The sequence below is a fragment of the Accipiter gentilis genome, chromosome 23 (genome assembly GCF_929443795.1).
Source record: "Accipiter gentilis chromosome 23, bAccGen1.1, whole genome shotgun sequence".
NCBI lineage: Eukaryota > Metazoa > Chordata > Aves > Accipitriformes > Accipitridae > Astur > Astur gentilis.
In genome coordinates this window covers 22,492,295-22,514,223 of record NC_064902.1, presented here as the reverse complement: position 1 = coordinate 22,514,223, position 21,929 = coordinate 22,492,295, and the positions used below count along the sequence as shown (strand labels likewise).

At 42.2% G+C, this 21,929-nt stretch overlaps 1 protein-coding gene across 3 annotated transcripts; it reads left to right on the top strand.

Moving 5' to 3' along the window:
* Positions 1-596: 596 nt before the first annotated feature.
* Positions 597-21,352, top strand: IL5RA (interleukin 5 receptor subunit alpha). 3 transcript variants are annotated; one of them, XR_007509244.1, is made up of 12 exons: positions 597-764; positions 1,823-1,958; positions 3,824-3,979; positions 5,233-5,378; positions 5,973-6,111; positions 6,636-6,768; positions 6,844-7,034; positions 8,026-8,171; positions 8,815-8,950; positions 12,147-12,243; positions 12,820-12,944; positions 17,119-17,200. XR_007509244.1 is itself a non-coding variant. In XM_049826070.1 (12 exons), the coding sequence occupies exons 3-12, from the start codon at positions 3,871-3,873 to the stop codon at positions 19,128-19,130; spliced, it is 1,272 nt and encodes a 423-aa protein (XP_049682027.1). In that variant the 5' UTR covers positions 597-764; positions 1,823-1,958; positions 3,824-3,870; the 3' UTR covers positions 19,131-21,352. The 3 variants fall into 3 exon arrangements, 2 of the variants coding, with proteins under 2 accessions (XP_049682027.1, XP_049682028.1); XM_049826070.1 differs by lacking the exon at positions 12,820-12,944 and adding an exon at positions 19,038-21,352; XM_049826071.1 differs by lacking the exons at positions 1,823-1,958; positions 12,820-12,944 and adding an exon at positions 19,038-21,352.
* Positions 21,353-21,929: the final 577 nt, after the last annotated feature.

The following is a 21,929-nucleotide window of genomic DNA, read 5'->3' as shown; positions in this document are numbered from 1 at the left end:
ACCAGAGCCTGAAAAGTACCAGTGAGGAAACGATTTAAGGGAAGACTTGTGCAGAAATGTAACATGTTAAGGCTTCCACATGCTCTCCAAGTCCTTTGGGCTGGCACTACAAGATAACGAGAAGTAAAATTCAGGTTAGATATCAGGGAAAGATTTCAGTGTTGGATAGGGAGGCAGTGGAGCAGGCGCCCAAGGACTGAAAGAAACTGTCACCAGGCATCTATAGACAAACATCAACCAGGGATGACAGTTGTAATCTAAACCCTGCCATCAGGCACAGAGATAAATTAGGTGACTTCCTAAGGTCTGGCCAGCCCACGTGTCTCTGAATAAACAGCTGATTACTGGTTAGAGAGTTTGGATTTGATTTTCTAGGGGAAGAACAAATTGGGGTATCAGCAGTGGTCTGTCGGTAGCTTGCTATAGGTTATTTCTTTGCAGTCAGTCATTAAACCTTTCTGCTCTTGGAAAAGTTATTAGAGAATTATCAGACTATGGTATAGAATTAACCCTCAAATAAATAAAGTAGAACCATTTCTGGGCTAAACTGTGTGCTCGTATGGAGCCTTCCATCCTGTGGTTAAATCTGTAGTTCCCTTTTTCAATGCATGCTTGTCTAACTTATCATCTGCCATCATTTCTGAAGTACCTATCACATTTGTACTTGAAAGACAGCAGTTATAAAAGAAACCCACAGGGAGATGACCCAGAGGACGTTTGAACAAACAGAGCAGACTCTTCACAGAACTTTTGAGACTCTGCAGGTAACCTCCTGGGATATCTGTTGTGGTTTGTTTTTGTCTTGTTGTGCTTTGTTTGAAGACTGCAAAGGTCCTGCTTTTCAAATTCGGCTTTGCCTTATGCTGAAAAATGCATCTGGAATCTGCTTCTGACCAGTGGCTTATGAGATAGTAGGGCATGTCAGCTATAAGTAAGAAAATAATTACCTTTTAGAGGCTGTTTTCTATGGTTTGGATTTCTACTGTCCTTTAAGAAGGAGTGTACCCTTTTCAAAGGGAATATATCCTTTACCTTCTGCTTATTACTTTTTACCATATATAACCAAAACACAAAGTCATTAAGGTTTTTATTTGTCCTGAGAACTTACTATATCCATTTTTATGAAGAGTAATCCTCTTCTAGATTTCTAGTTAACATCTGTACTTGAATACACTTATTTTGATTCTCTTTTCAGTAATTTCTCACATGAAACACACAGGGTATCACAGACTGCAAAGCATTCTTACAGGCTGTGGTCTTACACAGTTACATAAATAACTCTTGCAAAAGCTGTACTTTCAATCTTAGTCTGATAGCGAGAAAAATAAAACCAGCATTTTTAAAAACAAGGCAGGAAAAGATAAACTGAAAAGCACAGGGATAATAATTGAAAACTAATCTGCATTACAGTAACGTTCTATATCCAGTTTCAAATCAGTAAACTGCTGCTCAGAAAATGTTAGGTCTCTGTCTAATACCCACATGCTTTGAGACAGCAGAAGTACCTTTGAAGAGTTGATCTTTAGGATCTTTTCAAAAGCATAGGGGAAAGAATGCGCCCAGAAAGAATCAGAATCCTTACTTTTTGAGGACAAAGTAAAAAAAAAATAAATATAGGTAGCCAAACCCACTTTAAGTCAGCTCAAGAGCCAGGTTTTTAGTCATGCTAAATGCCAGAGCAGTCCTGAAACCAACTTACTGACATTACTCAAGTTAGTAGATGTGAATCCTAAGCAGTTGTAAAACATGAGGCTTTTTAAGGACTTTTTTTTTTTTTAATAATGTACTGAAGTGATTGCTTTTTTTTTTTTTTAAAAAAAAGTGAGTGCTCGTAACAGTGGAACCAATGAAGCTTCTTTACCAAAGTCTCGTAGTTGTACCTGATAAAGCTTTGACTGCAGCTGGGGAAGCACAACCTGTCCCTCCATCTCTCTTCTGTGCAAGTGGAATGCCCTATGGTGGGTTCTCATGTCTTTCTCACCGAGGTACTTGGTTCACGTTACAAGAGCGTAATCTACTTGAAACTGCTTCTTAGCTGCTGGATTTGATTGTAGGTAGTTGGTGGGAGAGCTTGCAATGAACGTAGTGTGTAATGTTAATAGGTAGGAATGCAGATATGCACGCATGCATAAAAGCACGTGTGCACACATCTGTGCAGTTCAGAGTGGTGTTCTTGGCAGAGTTGTGGGGTTATTGCATGAAAATGAGAAGCTAGTTTTTATTTTCAGGGACTTGAAGTTGATAAATTTTTACTTTTAAATAGAGAAGGCAAGTTACTAGTGTATTTAATAGTCTCATCAGGTAAATGAAACAATGTTTTTTGAAGTAGGAAAGAAAGCCTGATGCCAGTAATTTGTACAAAAGCACATTGGAAATGTGTGTCATGTTCTGGCAGTTTTTTAAATTAGTTTATATCAGATATAGCAGTATAGGTGTGGCAGAGATTAGGTGCCATTGTAAGCTTGTGTTCAGTCCACATAATGCCCTCCAGAATAACTAACCTTGTGAAGCAGAAATTTGCATGGTGTTCAAGTGAGAATATCCAAAAGAACAGACTTTTCATGAATGGTAATGCAATAGGAAATAGTCTTGGAGGCATTGTGTAGGCATAAATGTGTGGCGTGAATAATAATTACCTGATTGTTTGTGATTCATATACATTTTGGAAGAACCAAAATGTCTGGCCAAAATGTCTTTCAATAACCCAACATACAGAAGAGCAAACCCTGGCTCCCCAGGAATAATCTGTTAGCAAACTCCAGAGGTTCAGTTAGCCTTGTGCACATTTTGGCTAGCAGAATAGCAGATACATACAAAATATGAATATAGATAATGAGTTGACTTGGACATTAAGAAACACACTGTATTGTAGATTATGTGTCATTTTAATGAACTCAGCATTCATACACCATTTTGAAAAATAGTTACTGTATAGCAGAAGTAGTCCAACTGTGATCAATTGGAGTGCTTCCAGTCCCTGTGTTATTTATTGGAGGTTCAGGGAGAACTGATGGGTTAAAGGCGCTTTCTCTGCTCATTACCATCTGAAAATATTATGTTTTCCATACAAGCAATTGCTGTAGTGCCCCAGGGAAGTAGTGCGATTGGGCTGGGAGGGCGTATTTCTCTTCGGTAAGAACATTTTGGAAAGCTGCTGTTCTGTATTTCCATGTTGTTTATATTAGGTTATACATGAATGATTACACACAGATTTTTTTCTCCCAGTACTTCATGAAACAATCTGTAGGAAGCATAAGAACATGCTGGTTTTAAGCATTAAAAATAGTCATTCATTTAAATTAGAAACAAACAAAATAGTTTCTCTTACACCCAATAATTAACACTGGAGAATTAGCCTTGAGGTGAGCACTGAGACTGCTTCTTTAGCAAGCTTTATTGAAATAGAAACTGGAAAGTAAATTCCAGTAAGTAGCCATTTTATATACAGTGACAGCTAAAAATATGGTTATTTCTGTTCTTGGAGTAAATGGGACTCCACTAAAAGCCCATATACCTGAGCCCGACTCACTCCTCCCCATGGAGAGATGCTCTAATTCCGTGACTGCTGCTCTGAACATCCACCACATGACAGCATTTGAAACCAGTAGCTTTTTCAAAGAGAGCTGGCAAAAGCAAAGGGGGGAAAATGAAATATTGTTGGTGGTACTTATATTAAATTTAGCTATGACAAGATGCATTTTCCTGCAAGGAAAGGAGAAGAATCTATCCCCTGCAAGGTAGGAGTTTCACTCCTTTGATCATGTGGGTATGCCGTGCTCCATGGTTTGTGTGCTTAACACTTGGGATTGTGTTCAATTTTTAGCTATCATCAGCCTCTGTAAAATGGTGATGAGGGACATATGCTGATACATGGCCGTTCTCATTTACCATCTAAAGATTATGGCCAGCATGATGATTGTTTTTCTGATCCTCCTTTGGACAACAGACTCAGTTCAGCCAAACACACCTCAAGCTGCAGGTAAGGCATTTTCCTTCTACCAGTGTGTAGCTTTAGCACCAGTGGGTGACCAAGGCCCCTTTAAGTGTTGGTCAAAGGCACTATTCTACGCATGAATAAAAGAGTCCATGGCATGCCATGAGTACAGGACCACAGATGACCATGCTGTGTTAACATGCTTCCTGGGACAGTTGTACCCTGTCTCAGATTGCTCCCAGCCAGTGCCTGAGGACTGTTTTGCTTTGAGAAGGAAGAACCATGAGGCATGTAGACGCAAGCTGTGCCATGCTCGTGTCCTCTGGCCTGGTTTATTATCCAGCCGGAGCAAACGCATTATTCCAGATAGCCATTTTAGTTCCAGGAACAAAACTGCAGTTAGCTGCAGAAACATGACAGCACAAAGCATTGCTGGCATAATCCTGGTATATCAACAGCCTTAATGGTGACATTTTTTGTGGGCATCTCAACAAGGAACATTTTAAGGGAACCAGTTCAAGGTGGTTTGTGTTGAGGTTTTCTGAGCCTTCATGAGGCAGTTTTCCTAATGCAAGGTGCATGCTTGAAAATTGAACTAGTGGCCATCAAAGGTTGAAATCACGGGAGAAGAGAAGTGGGGACTGACATCCCTCAGCTGCCTTGGAGATGGTAATTAAGGGGGGACAGGCTCTGAAGAACTCTAGAAGTGGAAGGGAGTAGATTGATTATTTCATTGCCTTGCTATTTATATGCTAACATTTTCCCCCAGCATGAGATCTTCCTCATTTCCATATGAGCCCCAGGAATCCCTCTTGCCCTGTCATTTTAAATTATCATTCCCATCCTTCTATGTTTTCTTCCATTTGTGCTTAATTCCTCTGTTCATCATTTTGTTTCTTCTCTTGCATATAACTTCTGGCTGTCAGCCTTCTCTCAGGCAGCCACCACGTTATGCTCTTCTGCAAGCTTATGCGGGTGAGAATTGTTTGTACAGTTGATCACTTGATCGTCCCCATTTCAGTACAGATGCCCCCTGTCACTGTGGCTATGAGGATCAAGTTGAAAAACCTGAACCTAATTAGCAAGCCAAATGTAATATATCATTGTGATTTTCAAGTTGAAACTGTTGTAATATTCATTTTTTAAATACTAGAAACATTTTATAAGAAGCTGTTGAGGGAATATAATATTGAAGTGAAATTATTTGCTTGTATTGCTCATTGCTTGTAAACAGTTATTGCTTTAAACAATTCACTGGATTACTATGTTATGAATATTTTTGTTCTTCTCCCTTACAGTTCAGGTTTTCCCACCTGTTAACTTCACCCTTACAGTCTCTGCATTAGCACAAGTACTTTTACATTGGAAACCAAACCCTAATCAAGAACAAAAAAACTACACTATTAGATATGATGTGAAAATCTTAAGCCCTGTGCCTGAAGAGGTAAGATAAAAGTCCAGTATACTAAGAAGGTTAAATTCCTGTTGAGTTAAACATGTTGCACCAAACCAGGGTGCAGTAGGTGTGATATGTCTCTTGAGCGATTGGCATATTGAATCACTTATTCTCTTACATCATGAATGTATACTTTGAGCACTGGAGAGATTCCCTTTCAGCTATGCTTATGGCTACAGCTCTTCTTGGACAAGGGTTAGTCTGGGAATTGGCAGTCTCTGCAGTGTTCATCTTGGGGGGAAGCTGGATACTGGTTTTAAGTGATATTGCTCCCCTTTGAAGTCAGCTTACTTAATTCACATTAATACCAGGGTATCATTAAAGTGTCAGACCATGTTTCATCACCGCTGTGTTCTATAGACAAATTTTTTGTAAGATAATGGTCCTGCTGTCTTAAATGAGAAACCTTGCACACTTCTTGTGTGCATTATTTGTACTGTCTAGCTTTTTACGCTTAATATAACCAGCTAATCTAGCTGGCTGGTTTGCCTCTTTGCAAAGACTGAAGCAGTCTTTGCAGGTCCCTTAATTCAGCTTGCATCACACGTGATGCTTATTTGATTTTTTTTTTTTTATTTCAAGTATGATACAAAGAAGACTCACAGTATCCGAACGGCTGTACTTCACAACGGTTTCTCCGCACACATTCGGACATTACTTCTCCATAATGACCTTCTGATGACAAGCGACTGGGTGAAGGAAAAACTCCCGCCTCTGCCAGGTAAGAAGAAATGCAGGGGAGGTCTGAATTTTGTGTTCTGCCCTGGTCTGTGGACTAGACATCGAAAGGTGACAGGTTTAATACTTGAAAAATACAGCATTTTCCCCTCTACCTGCTACGCTGATCTTACAAAACAATTTAGTCCAGGACTTTCTCTACTGCTGTGGAGCCTGGACTACAGTCTGGAGGTGCAGAACATGGATAACCCACATAAAATTTTCTAAAAAATCCTTGCTAAGGCAAAGATAACTTACTTTTGTACACTCTAGGCTATTAAAACGTCATGTGGCCTTGGCGTACATGAAATATGTAATGGTGCTGTGTGGTACAGCTTTACTTACGCTGTTTGGGAGTCTTCATCTATCCATAACTGATAGACCTGTGTGATAAGGAAGAGAATTGGATACAACAGACATAGACATAACGGACCACAGACTGTAATCAAAATGTTTTAGCAACACGAATTTGTTATGACTTTTGTAATAAGATTTTTCTTTCTGCTTTATAATTCCTTGACTCTCCAGGTGCTCCAGAGACATCTGTCACTAATTTGTCCTGTGTTACTCGTATCACCATTTCTAGTACTGTTTCTCTCCATTGCACTTGGCTTCCTGGCCAAGGGGCACCAGAAGATACCAAGTACTTTCTATTTTACAGGTTGGTGTTTTCTCCCATTTTAGTCAGCAATGGATTTCTTTAAGAGCATCATGTCTCACAAGTATTTTAATTTAGGTATGAGACATACACTGAAGAATGTCAAGATTATATCAAAGACAAGTGGAACAGGAATACTGAATGCAGATTTTCAGTGACTCAAATTGATCCTGAAGAGGTTGACAATCTTGTTGTAATCCACATTAATGGGTCTAGCAAGTATGCTGCAATCAAACCTTTTCAGCAGCTATTTAACCAAAATGCCATTGGTGAGTAGAAATACTTTTTTTTAAAAAAAATAAATTAAAAATGTCTAGCAGGATTGTCAAAAGATTTGTGAGAGAGTGTTACTGGATTGACTGGTTCTTGATGCAGGTGAAAGTATGTTCTGGTTTCGCATAGACATCTTAATGAAATTGGAAGAGATAAAACAGAAATGGAAGGTTTTAACTAACTTTGATTTTAGTATTACAGAATGGCAAAAATAAAAAGCTAGAAAATACAACTAGTTATTCTGTTTATTAGCCAAAGCATTATTTCCAATATTCATTTTCAACTGAATTAGTCAATATACCTTCAGGTACAGTTTTTGCTACCTTTTATTTTACAGCCTTTCTTTAAAAGGAAGAAGATGCATGATTTCAAGATAACCATGTCCTTTTAAAGAAAGGCATTAGACTGTTGAATAAAAGGTAGTATCAGCCATGACTGTCTATCACCTTTCACCCACCCAGATAATTTCTTTTCCTTCATTAGTTCTATGCCTTTCACATTTTTGTAAACAGGTGACATTTCCCTTTCTTCATGGCTTCACTAAGATAAAACAGTTGACATACTTTCTTCTTGGAAATCATCCCCATAATAGCTGCTGATCCATTCTTTTGAATTTGTTCCAGTTTTCAGTAACTTTCCAGGTTACATCTGTTGGGTTTTGGTGGTTTTTTTTCCTGAAAAGAAGTTTTTCTAACTGTTCTATCATTATTGTCATGCTTTTGTGAAAATTAATTTGATAAATCGTTCCTCCCCCCAGTAATCTAGTTTTCCAAAACTTTAAGTGGATTTTTAAAACTGTTTTACCTTAACTATTGTTTCCAATATAGTTATTCCTCCTAAATCCTTATCTTTTCTGTCCAAAATGTGAAATGACTTCAAGGATTGTAGGTCTTACTTGGAAACACTATCAGGTTATAAAGTGCTCCAATTGTTAGTATTTAAACTTTGCTCTATAAATAACTTACCAGTACAGTTTTCTTTTTGTAGAGAAGGTGAATGTTCCCAGAAATGTCACTGTATTCTTAGAGCAAAATGATCTCCTGGCCACATGGGAGAAGCCAATTTCTCCTTTTCCTAAAGAATGTTTTGAATACGAATTTTACCTCTTCAACTTGAAGTCAGGTAACAAGCAGGTAATTGCTTCTCTCTGATGCCCAAGTATTACATAGCATTCCTGTCTCTGAGCTGACTGTCCTAGGTGATAGCTAGAATTTGCCTTTATGCAACCTGGTGAAAAAGTCTCCGTATTCGTGGATATGTTACAAATTTTAAAACATTCAAAATAAAACATGCTATTAGTATATTTTTGAAACTATGGACTTTCAGTGAAAGTTGTCCTGTTTGTGACTAGGGTTCAGCAGAGCCAAACTCTCATCAGTTTTCATATTTTCCCTCTTTTTCTGGATGTCATTTATGTCTGCAACATACTATCCCCAAGAGAAGTAGGAAAGCAGAAGGATAAAAATTGGAGTTACTCAGTTTTATGCATCTGGATTCAGAACAGTAGGAGGATGAACAATTCCGAAAATCCAGCATTAATTGTCTTAAGGAACAATGCAAAAGTAAGGCATCTTTCAAGAATTCGCCCTGAAATATTGGCATATGATGAGAGAAAATACACCTATAGAAGGAGAGATCTTACTTCAAAGACAAAGCCAGACGCTCACTGTTAATCTAGAAAAAGTTTTAAAAAAAAGATAAACATGATTAAAGTTTGTTTTCTGAATTGTTTAGTCTTAAATAATCTATAACAGTACAATATTGTTTTCTTAACAGATATTGAAAATATCCTCAAACGACTTCAGATTATGGATTGATGTTACCAGCAGGTATTCAATACAAATAAGAGCTAATCACCACATATGTTGTACGAGAGGATTTTGGAGTGACTGGAGTGAAGTTATTTATGTTGGTAAGAATGACATGCTTCTGTCTTGTAGTGAATATTATTACATTGCTGGAAAGCAAATGCTGCCTAATCATGAGCATGCACAACACCACGTAATTTTAACAGAAGCCAGGAAAATAGGCATTTGAAGAAAGAAACTGACTTCTTAATGCCGAGGGGAGTTAAATCCGTGTTCCATAAAAAATTTTAAAAAAATCTCTCAAGCAAACTTTTGGACATATGGGGGGATGTTTAGACAGTGTTTTGTTTTTACGTGCTTAAGTTTTGAGAAACTGCTTTAAACTAGCTTAAGGCCTAAGTTCTAGGTAAGGCCTTTTGGTTGCATTACTTCCTTTAGTTTTTACACGAGTTTCCCTGGCATGCATTGTGATGTTCATGCTGGAAATTAATATGAGTGATCATGTGAACTATTACTTTACTGGAGCTATCTTAACTCTTAAATGTTGGGGGGAAAAAAGATCATGCTTTTAGCATCTTTCGAACATGATAATTTGCCCCACTTTGTTCTGTATTTCCTGCTTGCTGAACATGTTTTTCTGAAAATAACAGTTTCTTTATCACAGCACGTTATCAACTGTTTCTTCTTTGACATCCTCCTTTGCTCTTATCTTTTGAGTTTCTTAACTTCCTGGTTTTCACTAAAAAAAAAAAAAAAAAGTCCCTAACACTCTCCTGTTTACTACACTTTTCCCTCTTACATCTATTTGCTAGTGAATGTGATTAAATCTGCTGGTGTTTTGCTGCCTTACTCTTAATACATCCCCTTGACCTCCCCACCTGGCTCCATGGTGCTGACAAGCCCTTGGGAAGAAAAGCTCAGCAACCTGACCACTCACCCGGGGCAGGGTGGATGACCAAACATCTCATTATTTAAGAAAACTGGGCCTGTTTATTAGCCTCATGCACCTATCCAGGAAATATTTGGATGAGGCCAACTTTAAGACCAGTAGACCTCTTCTGACCCCATACCCTGAGAAAAACACTGGCCTAGATTGTCCATCCTGTAGCAGCAGTCCTCCAACTTTGTTAAAAACTGAAACACAATTCTGGTTTTCTTTGGGCTGTGGTGGTGTTTTGAAGCATTACAGTCAGACAAAGCTAGATAAAAATCATCTGTGCAGCCAAGTGGGCTGGACACCCTCATTAACTACATGTGGCAGCCTGATACAAATCAAATCTGTGAAGCTGTAGGTACATGTGAACAGCCACTGCCAGGGTGTACAGTTTAAAAGATGCACAGGTCAAGTCTGGGGCTGAGAAGTACCTCACAGCACGTTTGTGCTGTCCCAGTTCTGCTTTCCCAGCAAGGCTGAAAGATTTGAGGGTCCTTCTCTGTGAGCCGGAGCACTTTTGGAGCTGTCTCTGCTGCACAGCATGACGACGACTGAGGAACCTGGAAACATCGCCCTTACGGATGCCTCTACTCACGCACTGCACATATCAAATATGGAAAATTCATTCTGATGGTAAAAAAAAAAAGAAGTTAGTCTTCCATAAAAATTTACTTAAATCTCAAAATATCCAAGGACAGGTCCACTTACTTCAGTTTTTCTTAGGAAAAGGGTTTTTTAGAGGCTTGTTGCAGTTCACTGACACAATCCAATTTATTGCATAAGTCGCTGGGTTTCAGTCCATACTTCAGCCAGTCTCGTTAGCATTGCTGTTGCTCTGTGGCTCTGAGGAAGTTTCATCTGTTCCCTCCCTTTCACGTATTATGTGGACACCTCTCACTGGGCAGGTCTGTGTGCTTGTGCTGGTCCGCAGTGGTGTTGGTGTGCGGGGCTTGACTGGTACCGCCAGGCACGTCTCGGAGAGAAGCCGGAGGAGGATCACGCCGGGCAAGACCCCAGAGCCACAGCGTGGCCTCTCCAATGCTGCTTCTCCCACACCTTTACTCTGAGTTGCAGTGAGTCCATGTTGCCTGATCCTGCCTTTTTGGGGCCATTGCCAACCGATGTAAGATGAAAGAGACTTAGGACTTGCCATTTTTGGTTTGGAAAATGGAGACACTTCCCAGCCATCATGCTGGGATGCTTAAAATTGGTTTGTGGGACTTAGCCATTTTCCACAGTTTGCTGCCCCAGTCATCCTCAAGACTTACGTGAAGCATAACTCATTGACAGTTACATCCTAAATCTTATTTTCTTTGAAGACAAAATAAACCATCCTAACCCATTTGTAATTGCAAGGTTGACTGTGTACCCCCATCGGGGTGGTACGGAGGCGCAGGACGGATCACACAGGCCGGCTCATGGCATCATCCGCATGCTGCTCTCAGGGACTGCCCTGCAACTGCAGCCGTCAGCGGAGACAGTGGGCTCAGCTCCTCATTTCTCAGAAACAAATCTGGCCGCAATTGAATATTGTTTTGTCTACAGCACCAATAAACCCAACACTCCTGCTGCTGGCCGATTTATGTCCTTTCAATTACCTGGTAATGGCAGTGCTGGCACCTTGATGCATAGGACAGGCAGTTATCGTAAGCACACACGGACTCGGCAGCCTTTTGAAAACGCAGTTCAGTGTAAATGTCTCTGTTACATAGCATAATGTGGCACAAAATAATGGTCGTGGTCACTGAGCACTGCCTTTTCAAAACAGAAACATTGACCTTGATAGAAATACCTGTGTCTGCTCACAGGCAGAGGCAGCAGAGAAATTCTTCCTGAGGAAACGTATCAGCAACCAGTTCACAAGAAAAATGGGGGATTTCAATGTCTTTTTTACAGGCAAGTTTAGGAAGCCAGAGAAATCCAGTTCCTGGCTAGAAAGGAGTAATAGAAGTGAAGAATGGTTTAATGGAAAGCAAACATTTTAAGCCTGAGATCAGTAAACAGTGTCTTTACTGAGTACCAGTTGTGTGCTCGCTGCATGGCATCGCGTGTGTCAGGACGGCAGCTTAAAGGACCGTATTGTCCTTCTAGTGGGCCTGGCTTCTCATGCTTCTTGGCCTGCTCTCTCCTTCATGTCAAAATGAAAGAAATTTATTGTTGAAATTAGAAAGTCAGTTTCATGGAAATTGTTCTTGAAGCTCTGCGTTTCATTTCTAATTCTAGATACCAACTCTTCATTGTTTGCATGTTAATTTGTGATCTGAATATAATCACATAAAACAGCGGATGAAATCTTTTGGAAGAGTGTGTTTAAAATAATCTGCACTAAAATAATATATTTAATTTCTTTTCTTCTTGAAATTCAGGGCAAAACAAACTGGAGAATCCCGTAGCCTGGATTCTCGCTGTGCTTTGTGTATTCACGTGCTGCACATTCCTGCTTGTTGCTATAATATGCAAAATGTAAGTATCATCATCATCTTTTTAAGTCTTTTCTTTTTAAGAAAGGGCACTAAGTTTGGTATTCAAGCATAATTATACAAAGCAAAAGTACTGAAAAGTAATAATTAGCCTCGATTATCAACAATAACATTCAGCAAAATTGTTGGGGTAAGAGCGTTATTCAATGTACTCTTAAATGACAAAACTGTATACTGAGTGAGGTGAATTTGTTAAAAATCTTTTTGTCCTTATCTCGTTTCATCACTTAAATGGATCTGGCTGGGTCAATGATTTCCCAAGCAGAACTCTGTCTTTAACCGTGGTGAAATCTGTGGTGAGCATCTTTCTTGGCTAAAATGTACAGACCAATATTTTCTCAGTCTTGTCCAGCTCAGACTGTAGACATACTTTCTATATTGGGCCCTGGGCATGTAGTGTGAATTTCAGCTGACATCAGAGTGTACATGCTCTGAAGAGGTAAAAATCCAGTGCTTTTGTGCTTGCTGCTCCTTTTGACCTCTTAACAGCAAGTGCACTGAACTATTGTTTGCTTTGAGTTTCTGAACTATTTGTTTAGTTTATTTTTAATTACTACAGAGGTTATGGATGCCATGTAGTAAAAACACATGACATATAGCCAAACTTCCCAAAATGCGCTGTGAAGAAACCCAGATACACTTTGGATTACACTTTGGATTTCTGTAGCTGTGACTAGTCAAATCGTAAGTGATGACTTAAAGGATCAATGTAATTACAAGCTTCTCCCCTGAAACATGCATCAAGCAGCAATTATCAGTCCACAGTAAACACAGCTCCCAGTAATGTAAGTGCTGTCCTTGACTCTGCTAATTTCTTATTAATTTCTTTAATGCCTTTTAATTTATTGGTCATCCTGATGTGTCCTTGGCTATTTTCCTTCCCATACCACATTTCCTTTATCAAATAAAGGTCTTGTGTACAGGAATGTTACATTAGAATAACTGTTATTTACTCTCCCTAAAGTGTCTGGTGTCTATGATAACCTGTTCTTAAGTCAATTTAATTACCACAGCAGGTCTCAGTAAGCAATCCTTTTTGGAACAAGATAGATTAACTCCCTAGAGAGTTTATTCATGCTGTGCTTTGTATGCACTGGTTCCCAAGTATGCAGCCTTGTTGTATTGGTGGAAATCCCCAAACCGCTCTTGCTCACATCACTGATGATTGACCTGTCTGTACAGCTGTAGGTCCTTCACTGCTCCAGCATCATCTTCATCAGGTCTCTCCTCTCTCTTTGGGAGAGCAAAACACCAGCACCAGTTAGTTCCAACACCAGTTAGTAGCAGTCATACTTCTCCATGTTTTCCTGTGGAGTTCTGCGAATATTTGGATATTATGCAGTTACCCCCTGCAGAGATCCTGAAATAGATATAGGGGGAGCAACAGGTATAGGGGAAGACTTCTACTCAAGGACCAGCTTGAAGCTGCTGTGCTAATGCAAATTTAAGCTAGCGTTTCTAGGTTCAGCTGCTTGATGCTACGTTGGTTGCTTCTAGGAGTCTCTCTCTGCCTGGCTAGTATAGAATTCCCTAGCACCCAAATTCTCATTACATTCCATCTTTGCCAAAGTGATTAAAATTTTATCTGCTTGCTGCACTGAATTTCACAAAGTTGCTAGCTTTACTCCACCCTTCCCAAGCTGCTTCTTGCTTAGTGTCCTTGCCACTTCTCTAATCCCCCAGCCTGCCCTGGGAGGTGGGAAGTGTAAGAAGATGAAATGGAGTGCTTAGCCTGCTCATTTGTTGTATCTGCAGATATTAAAAAAAGAAAAATAGAACAGGTTCCCTAGATCACAGTTTCATTTGTAGTCTCAGTTTCTACTGCTGTTGAAAATTCATGAAGTGTACCATGCAATTCAAGCCACAGAATCATTTCAAATTTCATACGATTTGAAGCCATTATAAGGAATTTCATTATAGCAAAGAGTTCTATAAATTTTTCTCTGTGCTTCCTGGTGATTGCAGGCATCAGAGATGCAGCCCACCATTTGGGAGAAATGCTACAAGGCAAAGTAGCCCTTTGGGACTGTTTGGATAGTCTTTTCCCTTCACTTACTTGCCGTAGCTGATGTGGTTACTGTCTTGATAAAAAGCACAATTGAATGTTTTCCTAGTTTGCCCTCTGTCTTTATGAATTAGCATCTTCTGTACTTCCTTGGGCTGTACCTTGGAATAACATTTTCTCCTGGAGGTGAGCCCACAGGAGGGTGTAGTTAATAACTTGCTGCCAGCTGCTCCCCGCTTAATTGACATGAGGACAGTCAGTAGCCCTCCATACCCTGAAATCCATGTGGTCATAACGACCTCTGCCAGGTACCCCTCCCTCTTCTGCACCCCACGACCAGCAGTCACCAGCCACCCGCTACAGGGAAGTCGTTTGGAAAATGTCACAGGGCATCTTGGTGGAGGCAAGACACTAGAAAAGGCACTCTAACATACTGTGAAAACAAATATTTCATCAATCTCATCGTAGCGGTTAGAAGAGGGAAAAGAAGAACTTGTTCTTCTACTTACTTCTCTTTATTTATCTTTGGCCTTTTCGTGTCACAGCCTGTGGGAAAAGTGGCAAATTTCAGAAAGACAGACACAGCACAATAACTGGAGAGCCTGAAACACTGAGTTAAGGCATGAGGGTCCCGTGGGGTGTTTCCAAAGCCTGAAGGTCCAGGTAGCGCTAATGGAAAGGGCTGTGCTCTAACCCATGTAGAGACAAGCAGAGATAACTGGAACACTTTTTGTGACAAGATATTTAATCACATAACTCCAACTTTCCAGTGTACTGCAAAAAAAGACCAAGACCATTCTGAGGGCACCACTGCCACCACCCCCATCAACGCCTCACTGCAAAGGCTCTTGTAACTGAGGGGCAAGCAGCCCCTACGAACACAAGTGTGCTTCTGCCTCATTTCTGTTGGGCATTTGCGCACCCCTCCTTAAGTGCTTCTATTCCAGAAGCAACATGTAACTTATGCTTTTTGCTGACTCAATAAATAATTTTGATATGGCTCTATCAAAATCTTTTATTGACAAACAGCACAACTAGAAATGTGCCAATTCCAAACAAAACCAAATCTTGTTGGTTACACTGCACAGCAATAGCATAAATCAAAACCACACTCGGAGCTGAAATAAGATGCAGGTGAAACCATGTGGTCTCCAGGGTCTTCCTCCTGAAAGGCTTGGGAGACCCAGTGGAGTGCGGGAGCCGTGAAGACAACAGCACTTGCAAAGCTAACCTGGGTATGGTCACAAAGACCTAACCCTTGGCAGGAAAGCTGGGAAGAGTAGAGGTGATGCCAGGTGCTGGCGCGTAAATATTGGCACTCATCCCAGCCCCACTCCTGAGTTACGCCAGCAGCCACTTTACTGTCCCACTCTGCTGGTGGTGACCCCACCGCCTGACCTGTCCTCTGCAGCCAGCAATGGTTGGACTGCATTCAGCATTTCAGCAAAGGGGATGCAAATGTCCCCTAAAACCAACTCACACCCTGCTTTTCCTCCCCATATTCCCACTTCTGGCTGTACACCTCCATCACAAACCCTCGTCTATGTGCAGCAATGGGGAGGTATCCCACAGCTTGCTTGGTCAGGTCTATTGTGTAAGCAGTGGTATGGCCCTTCCCTTCGCCTAATAATTAATTAAGCGTCAATGTCTCCTTCAAGGCAGCAGCAGCTCAGTCAGGAAGGTTTAGCTCCAAACTGATAGTCAGAAAATATTATTCCTCCTCACCGCCCTGGTGAGGAGGAATAATAGGATAAAAGAAAACTTGACAGAACTCAGAAAGCTTTTGGAAGAAGAATAGTCATAAGAACATAAGCATTGAACTAACCAGACATCAGCCAGGAGAACTGTCACAAATTAAACGAGGCAGAGGAGCAGATCTGCCCTTGGTCCCAGCATCTAGGGCTCCACACCTTGGCCACGTCTCTGCTTCACAGATGTCAGGCTTGCTCCACAGAACAGGCTCCGGATACTAATTCTGGGCTAAATCCTATAATCTTCACTCAGGCCAAGTTCCCATTAAAATCTGGCCCTATTTGGACATTGTGCTATCCAGGGGCGGAGATAGTGAATGCGTTTTGGTGATCGAAATGTGAAGTCTGTACTCTGGGAGATATCAAAAACAAGAAAAAGTTCACTCTGCAGCACTTGCTATCACAAAAATACATATGCCTGTATGCTTGAGCCAGACTAAAGAGTGTCAGGCAGGGAAGGAGTATCTCAAAGGGTGTTAGCAGGATGAGTTATTACACTGCTAAGTAGAACCGTTTGCTGTCAGTCATCTCTGGTCCCGTTCCTTGCCTCCTCCTTGTTCCCTCAGCACACAATTATTTGCAGTTGCTCTCCCACCACAAGACATGGGCAGATTATGTCCTGAAACCAAAGTCTGAGCAAGAGGCAGCCTGTCTTGAATGTCCAAACAAAGGAGATGACAACGCAGCCCTTGGGAAGAATGCGAGCACGAACGGGCACATCAGAGCAATTAATTTCTCTCCAAGACAGGCCTGTTGCTGGCTGTTAAAAGCTGTGGCAGTGCCCCCTTGGATGGGACCTTCCAGCCCAGCTCTCTGCTGCAGCTGCGATGGGAGAAGCTGATGGGGGAGAGGTGTCCAGAAGTGTCCTGGTAGGAATGGCATACCTGCCCCGTTCTCAGGGTGTCTGCTCGTGGACCATTATCCATTACTTTCAGCCCTTTTGAACCTGCTGCTGCCGTCAGATGCTGATGACTGAGTGGGGCAGGAGGGCTGGTGGTGCAAGATGTGTATTCTCGCAGGGCTAAGCACTTGCTGCTTGTTGGATACATCCTCCATCAGGAAAAGCAATTATTTCACATCCCTCCACTACTGTTTTTTGCAGAAACCAAGTATGGAGTAAACTGTTTCCACCAATTCCAACACCCAGCAACAAATTCAGAGATCCCTTCCCAAATGACTATGAGGTAAAATAACTTACTTTTTTTTTTTGTTTTTTTTTTTTTTTTGTTAGAAGGAATGCTTGTGTTTGTATGCTGCTCTTTCCCTGTAAGGCTGTGAGCATATAGCCTGTTACAGGTCAGTTAAAGCCTTTTGACCTCTTAGAATTTCTCATGTCTGTATGAAACGTGGACTACATTGTCAAATGTATTGTGCAGAACATGCCAAATGGGAACTTTGTGGGTGCTGTTAACGTTATACGCACAGCCCTGACTAGAACATGGGGTTAGCCGTTGAATTTAGCAATTTGTGAGGCTGTTCTTGCAATCCTAACTGCTGTGGTCAGGTCTCACCTGGCTGTGTGGCCACCTCCTCTGCCGAGGACAGGTCCCAGTCTGCCATAGCTCTGGATCTGGCCTTGTTTGTAGAGGAAGTGTTTTGGGAGGGCTAAAAAAGAACAAAAAGATTAAGTGCTACTGTCGAGTGCTTTTCTAATATGCACCGAATTTCAGGCACACAGTGTGGTACCTATGTCTCTGTCTTTTGTACGGAAATGCAGTGTAGTTGCTCCTTCCAGCAAGCACAGCCATGCAGATAGCTCTGCTTTGGCAGGGACTGGAGGTTTGCTCCTGGAGAGCTGATTTATTTTGTGAAACCTAACAATGGGAAATGTTTTGGTCCTACTGTTAAGCTGGTCTTAAGCCTTATTATGTTTGCTGTTACTTCCTGATAAATACATTTGCCTTACAGATAAGATAAAACTCCTCATTGTCTGCTCAAGGGAAGTGCTGCTCAGTAACTTGATTTTAATTTGTCCCCTTAGAATAGGGGTTTGATTTTCTGGGTATTGTTCTTATTCCATAGTCTGGACAAGGAAACAGGCTTAAAAGATTATCATATAATGTTTGTTTTTAATTAAAATCAGTGGTATAAAATAACACGACTTAGGGTATCACAAATAAGAATATGACAAATAGCAAATATTAACACTGCAGCTAGAAAATGTGGGCTTACAGAGGCTGTTTCACATTCCCAAAACCAGCACTGCCTTGTATTTAGTCGTCTCTTTATTTGAAGTGAGCTCGGTGTGGGTAGGCGATACTGGCTGGAGGCTTTCTGCTGGCAGCACGGCCACAAGGATGGTGGCACCGTCAGGGAGAGGTGAGGATGTGGCCCTGGTGTCTCTGCAGAGATCACCTGGGACAACAAAACCCCCAGCAGCTGTTTGTTGTGGGCACTGAGTTCCTAAATTCGTAAACAGCGGGGTGAGGTGACGAAAGCCCAGCACAGCGATGGCAGCACGGCCCGTGGGAACCGCGATCTGCCCCGAGGAGCAGCTCTGCCTCCGGCTGCCCCTGCAGGCTTCCGAGCTGCTGAACCGCTGCTTTCTCCTTCCTTCTGCAGGTCACCCTGTCCCTGCACGCTTGCTTGCGCAACTCTGCTTGGTACTGAGAGGTCAGGATGCGGCCCCACAAGTGGGCTTTGCTGCTGGGTATTCAGAAAAATTTGCATGCCTTGTAACATGCCCTCCAGCTCCTCCTGGGGTTCTTTGTCCTTGGCTAGAGGGGTGTCTGGTGGGCCACCCTGGTCAACTGCGTTGTGCAAAACATGCCAAGTGGGAAATCTGTGGGTGCGGAGGGCTGCTAGCCCGAGGGACAGAGTGATGAGCAGGCCTGTGAGAACTTCAGCGGGAATGTGAACTTTTGCAAAACATGTTAAGTAAGGGCTTTGCAGCAATTGTTTCATAACAAATTTCAACACAGGCTAAAAATGGTGTGTCGTGACTCCTCTTAATCAGCGCAGCCCAATTGATAACCCATTTACCTCCCAACTCGCCAGTTAAAAGCAGTGTTCGCTTTCCAGAGAGCACGTACCTACACCAGCGAGACGGAGACCGAGTTCAGCAGCTTCGCTGAAGATCTCTACTGCAGCACCCTTGACGACTCTGTCTTCTGAGAGGCTGCACAGCCTCGGCATGTCACCCAGCATCACCGGAGCGGGCTTCGTGTCACCTCTGCTGCAGCGGCGTTTCCAACCAGGCAGGAGGACTTGCTTCCATGAGGCGCCTTGCGTAATGATGAGCTACTAAACAAGAAGTCCCAGTTTAAGCAGGATTTAAGTATGCAGTACAAGAGCTGTGTAGAAAAAAAACATTCTGGAAAAGAGCTAACGGCTTTTTTTCTGGTTGACAGCTTAATCTTTTGGATTTTTGTTTTGTTTTAAATAACTGTGACAACTCAAGCTGCAAAATGCAAAGTGGGACTTGGTGCAGCCCTGTGTATGGCAGCAAGGTACCCAGCCGTGGTCCCTGGTAGTGACCAAGGTGGATCAAATCCTAGAAAAGGAGTAGAACAAGCACCCCAGTTCTGTCATCCCTGGTGCTGCTTGCCTACAGCAAATCCATCATGAGAATCGGGACCCACACCTGGCCTTCACAGGTATATTTTGTAATAAAACAGTGTGAACTCGGCAAATAACCTGAATAGCCTCCAGGGGAATGCAATTCATAGATGAAGGGAGTGTCTGTCTGCTGTGGGAGCTGTGAGCCATGCAGCCAGACCGCTCCTGCGTGGGGACTGCTTGACAGTGCAACGGCCAGGCCTTGCCTGACGTGGCAGTGTCCATCTTGTACTGCGTAAAGGTACTTACATCTTGCAATTTAAGTAAACATAGTGCCGATTTTGGATGTTGGGAAAAGGCTTTCTCAGGTGCAGGGCTTTATAAACCCCCAAAGCCTCTGGATTTTATAGGCTATTTAAGATAAGGGTACTTTGCTTATGCAGCTGACACACAATTAGAGTCTTACTACTTTTGTGCACAAAGCTAGCACCTTGCCTTGCTACTTTGGTACACACAGGTAGTCCATTGCCTTGTTGTTTGTGTGCACGCAGCCGGCACCTTGCTGCCACAAGCAGAACTCCCAGAATCTCTGGGTTCATGTGCGTGGCAGGTTCTGCAGGTGGCCTGGGATGCTGCACGGGTTGCGTGCGCTGCAGGCCTGCGAGAAGCCACGTTTAAAACTACAGTAAATTCACCGCCTAGGAATTGAAAACTATTTGGGGAAATAGCTATGAAACACTGCAGAAAACTGACAGGAGTCAGTCGCCTGCACTCCCCCGTCCCGGGCCCTGCTGCGCCCGGCACACAGCGAGAGCTGGGGAAGGGACCAGTCTCCTACTCTCAGATTTTTCCTGTGAAGTTCTGAGATATTGGTAAAAATGTCTATGCTCATGTGGTTGTGCTGCCATGTGGACAAAGACACTCGACTAACGATACCTCGATGCCTGCTGCACGTCTCTCCTCGGGTGTCCTGACTGTCCGGCACACAGAGGAGTCCTTGCTGTTTATTCCTCTCCTGGTTTGTGGAACTTTATTTTTTCTTCAGGTTATTTTCTTCGTTCTTGTAAGATTTGTACAGTTTGTGGAAGAGAGGAGGCATTTTTAAGATCTTGGTTTCCTTGGGGCTTAGAAGTCCCCACCTTTTGGCTGTGTGAACTGGTGGGGCTGCAATGGCTGACACCTGCGCGGCAATCATGGCAGCCGGCTGAGACTGCAGTCTGTGTGCTGCGAGACCCTGATTTCAGCATGGAACAAGAGCTTCACCCGTGTTTCTTACGCTCCCCTCTTCTGAAGAAGGGAAAGAGTGTCCGGCTGCCCACCCAAGTGCTCACCGGGGGCTGCAGAACAGGGGGAGCCACGGGAGACTCGCAGTCGGCTCATTTTCAGTACAAAGCTCCTTTGCAGGCTCTTGCCTTTGACGTCGGCTGGCAGCATCTGCAAAAGGACAAGAAGGGATCGGTTGTGCTTCCTGGCACGAGAGTAAAGTTTACAGGGGGGGAAAGAAAAAAAAAAAGAAAAATGGCACAAACTGCTAAACTTCCTTAATTGCACCTGCAAAACAAAGCACAGCCTGGGAATGCAGAGTTTTCAAGTGTACAGTAATTAAAGAAATGTGCCAAGGACTTCTTGGTGCTCTTAAGAGGCTTTCTGAGCTGCAAGGAGCTGGGCTCCTCCTTCGTGTGCAACTTCAGCTGCCATCAGGTAATTTTGAAAATCCAAGCCCAATACTGCAACCTGTTTTTCTTTGCTATCTGTTGTTCCATCTTAAATGAACCCAGTTTGAGATGGCGTCGGTTTCTGTTTGTGCTTTGTTTACTTCCATTGTGTAATCCACCAAGCGAGTTACCAAATAAACCTGCCTGAAACCACTTGAACGACTCGGGCTTTGACCTCTCTGGCTGCGGACCATGAAGCTCTCTTGTTCTTGCGGAGTTCCTTCTGCTTCCAAGAAACCTCCTGTCTGTCAAGCTGGCCAGAGGTAGGGTTAAGCACATTAGCAAAGAATAAAAGGAAAGATTTGACCCAGCATGTAAATTGTTTGGAAAGTGCCTAATGTAATTGAGTTCCCAGGTGCTACAGACTAAAAATAATTATAATAAATGAGCCAGTTCTCATCTGGGTGAAATAGCATGGCTACATCAAAATTAATGCAGCTCATTAATATAACAATGTTTGTGGCTCAAATGTCTCTCCTGCATGTGATTTTAATGGAACTAAGGTGCCCAGCTTTAACGGTCTAAAATCAGAATTTCATTAGTAAAATCCTAAAAATGAGACCAAAGAGTATTCATTTACTGTAATGTATTTTATGTCATGCCTTCAAGTGGCCCAATAAATAAGATTTCTAAATATAATTTCATTCCCATTAATGGCAAGATATTGCAGAGATTAATGCAATATATTTAAGTCTATTTT

Coding starts and splice junctions, on each gene's coding strand:
- IL5RA (XM_049826071.1), top strand. CDS start 3,871: ATGGCCGTTCTCATTTACCATCTAAAGATTATGGCCAGCATGATGATT. Junction 5,379..5,972: donor TAAGCCCTGTGCCTGAAGAG/GTAAGATAAAAG, acceptor TTTTATTTCAAG/TATGATACAAAGAAGACTCA. Junction 8,951..12,146: donor GAGTGAAGTTATTTATGTTG/GTAAGAATGACA, acceptor CTTGAAATTCAG/GGCAAAACAAACTGGAGAAT.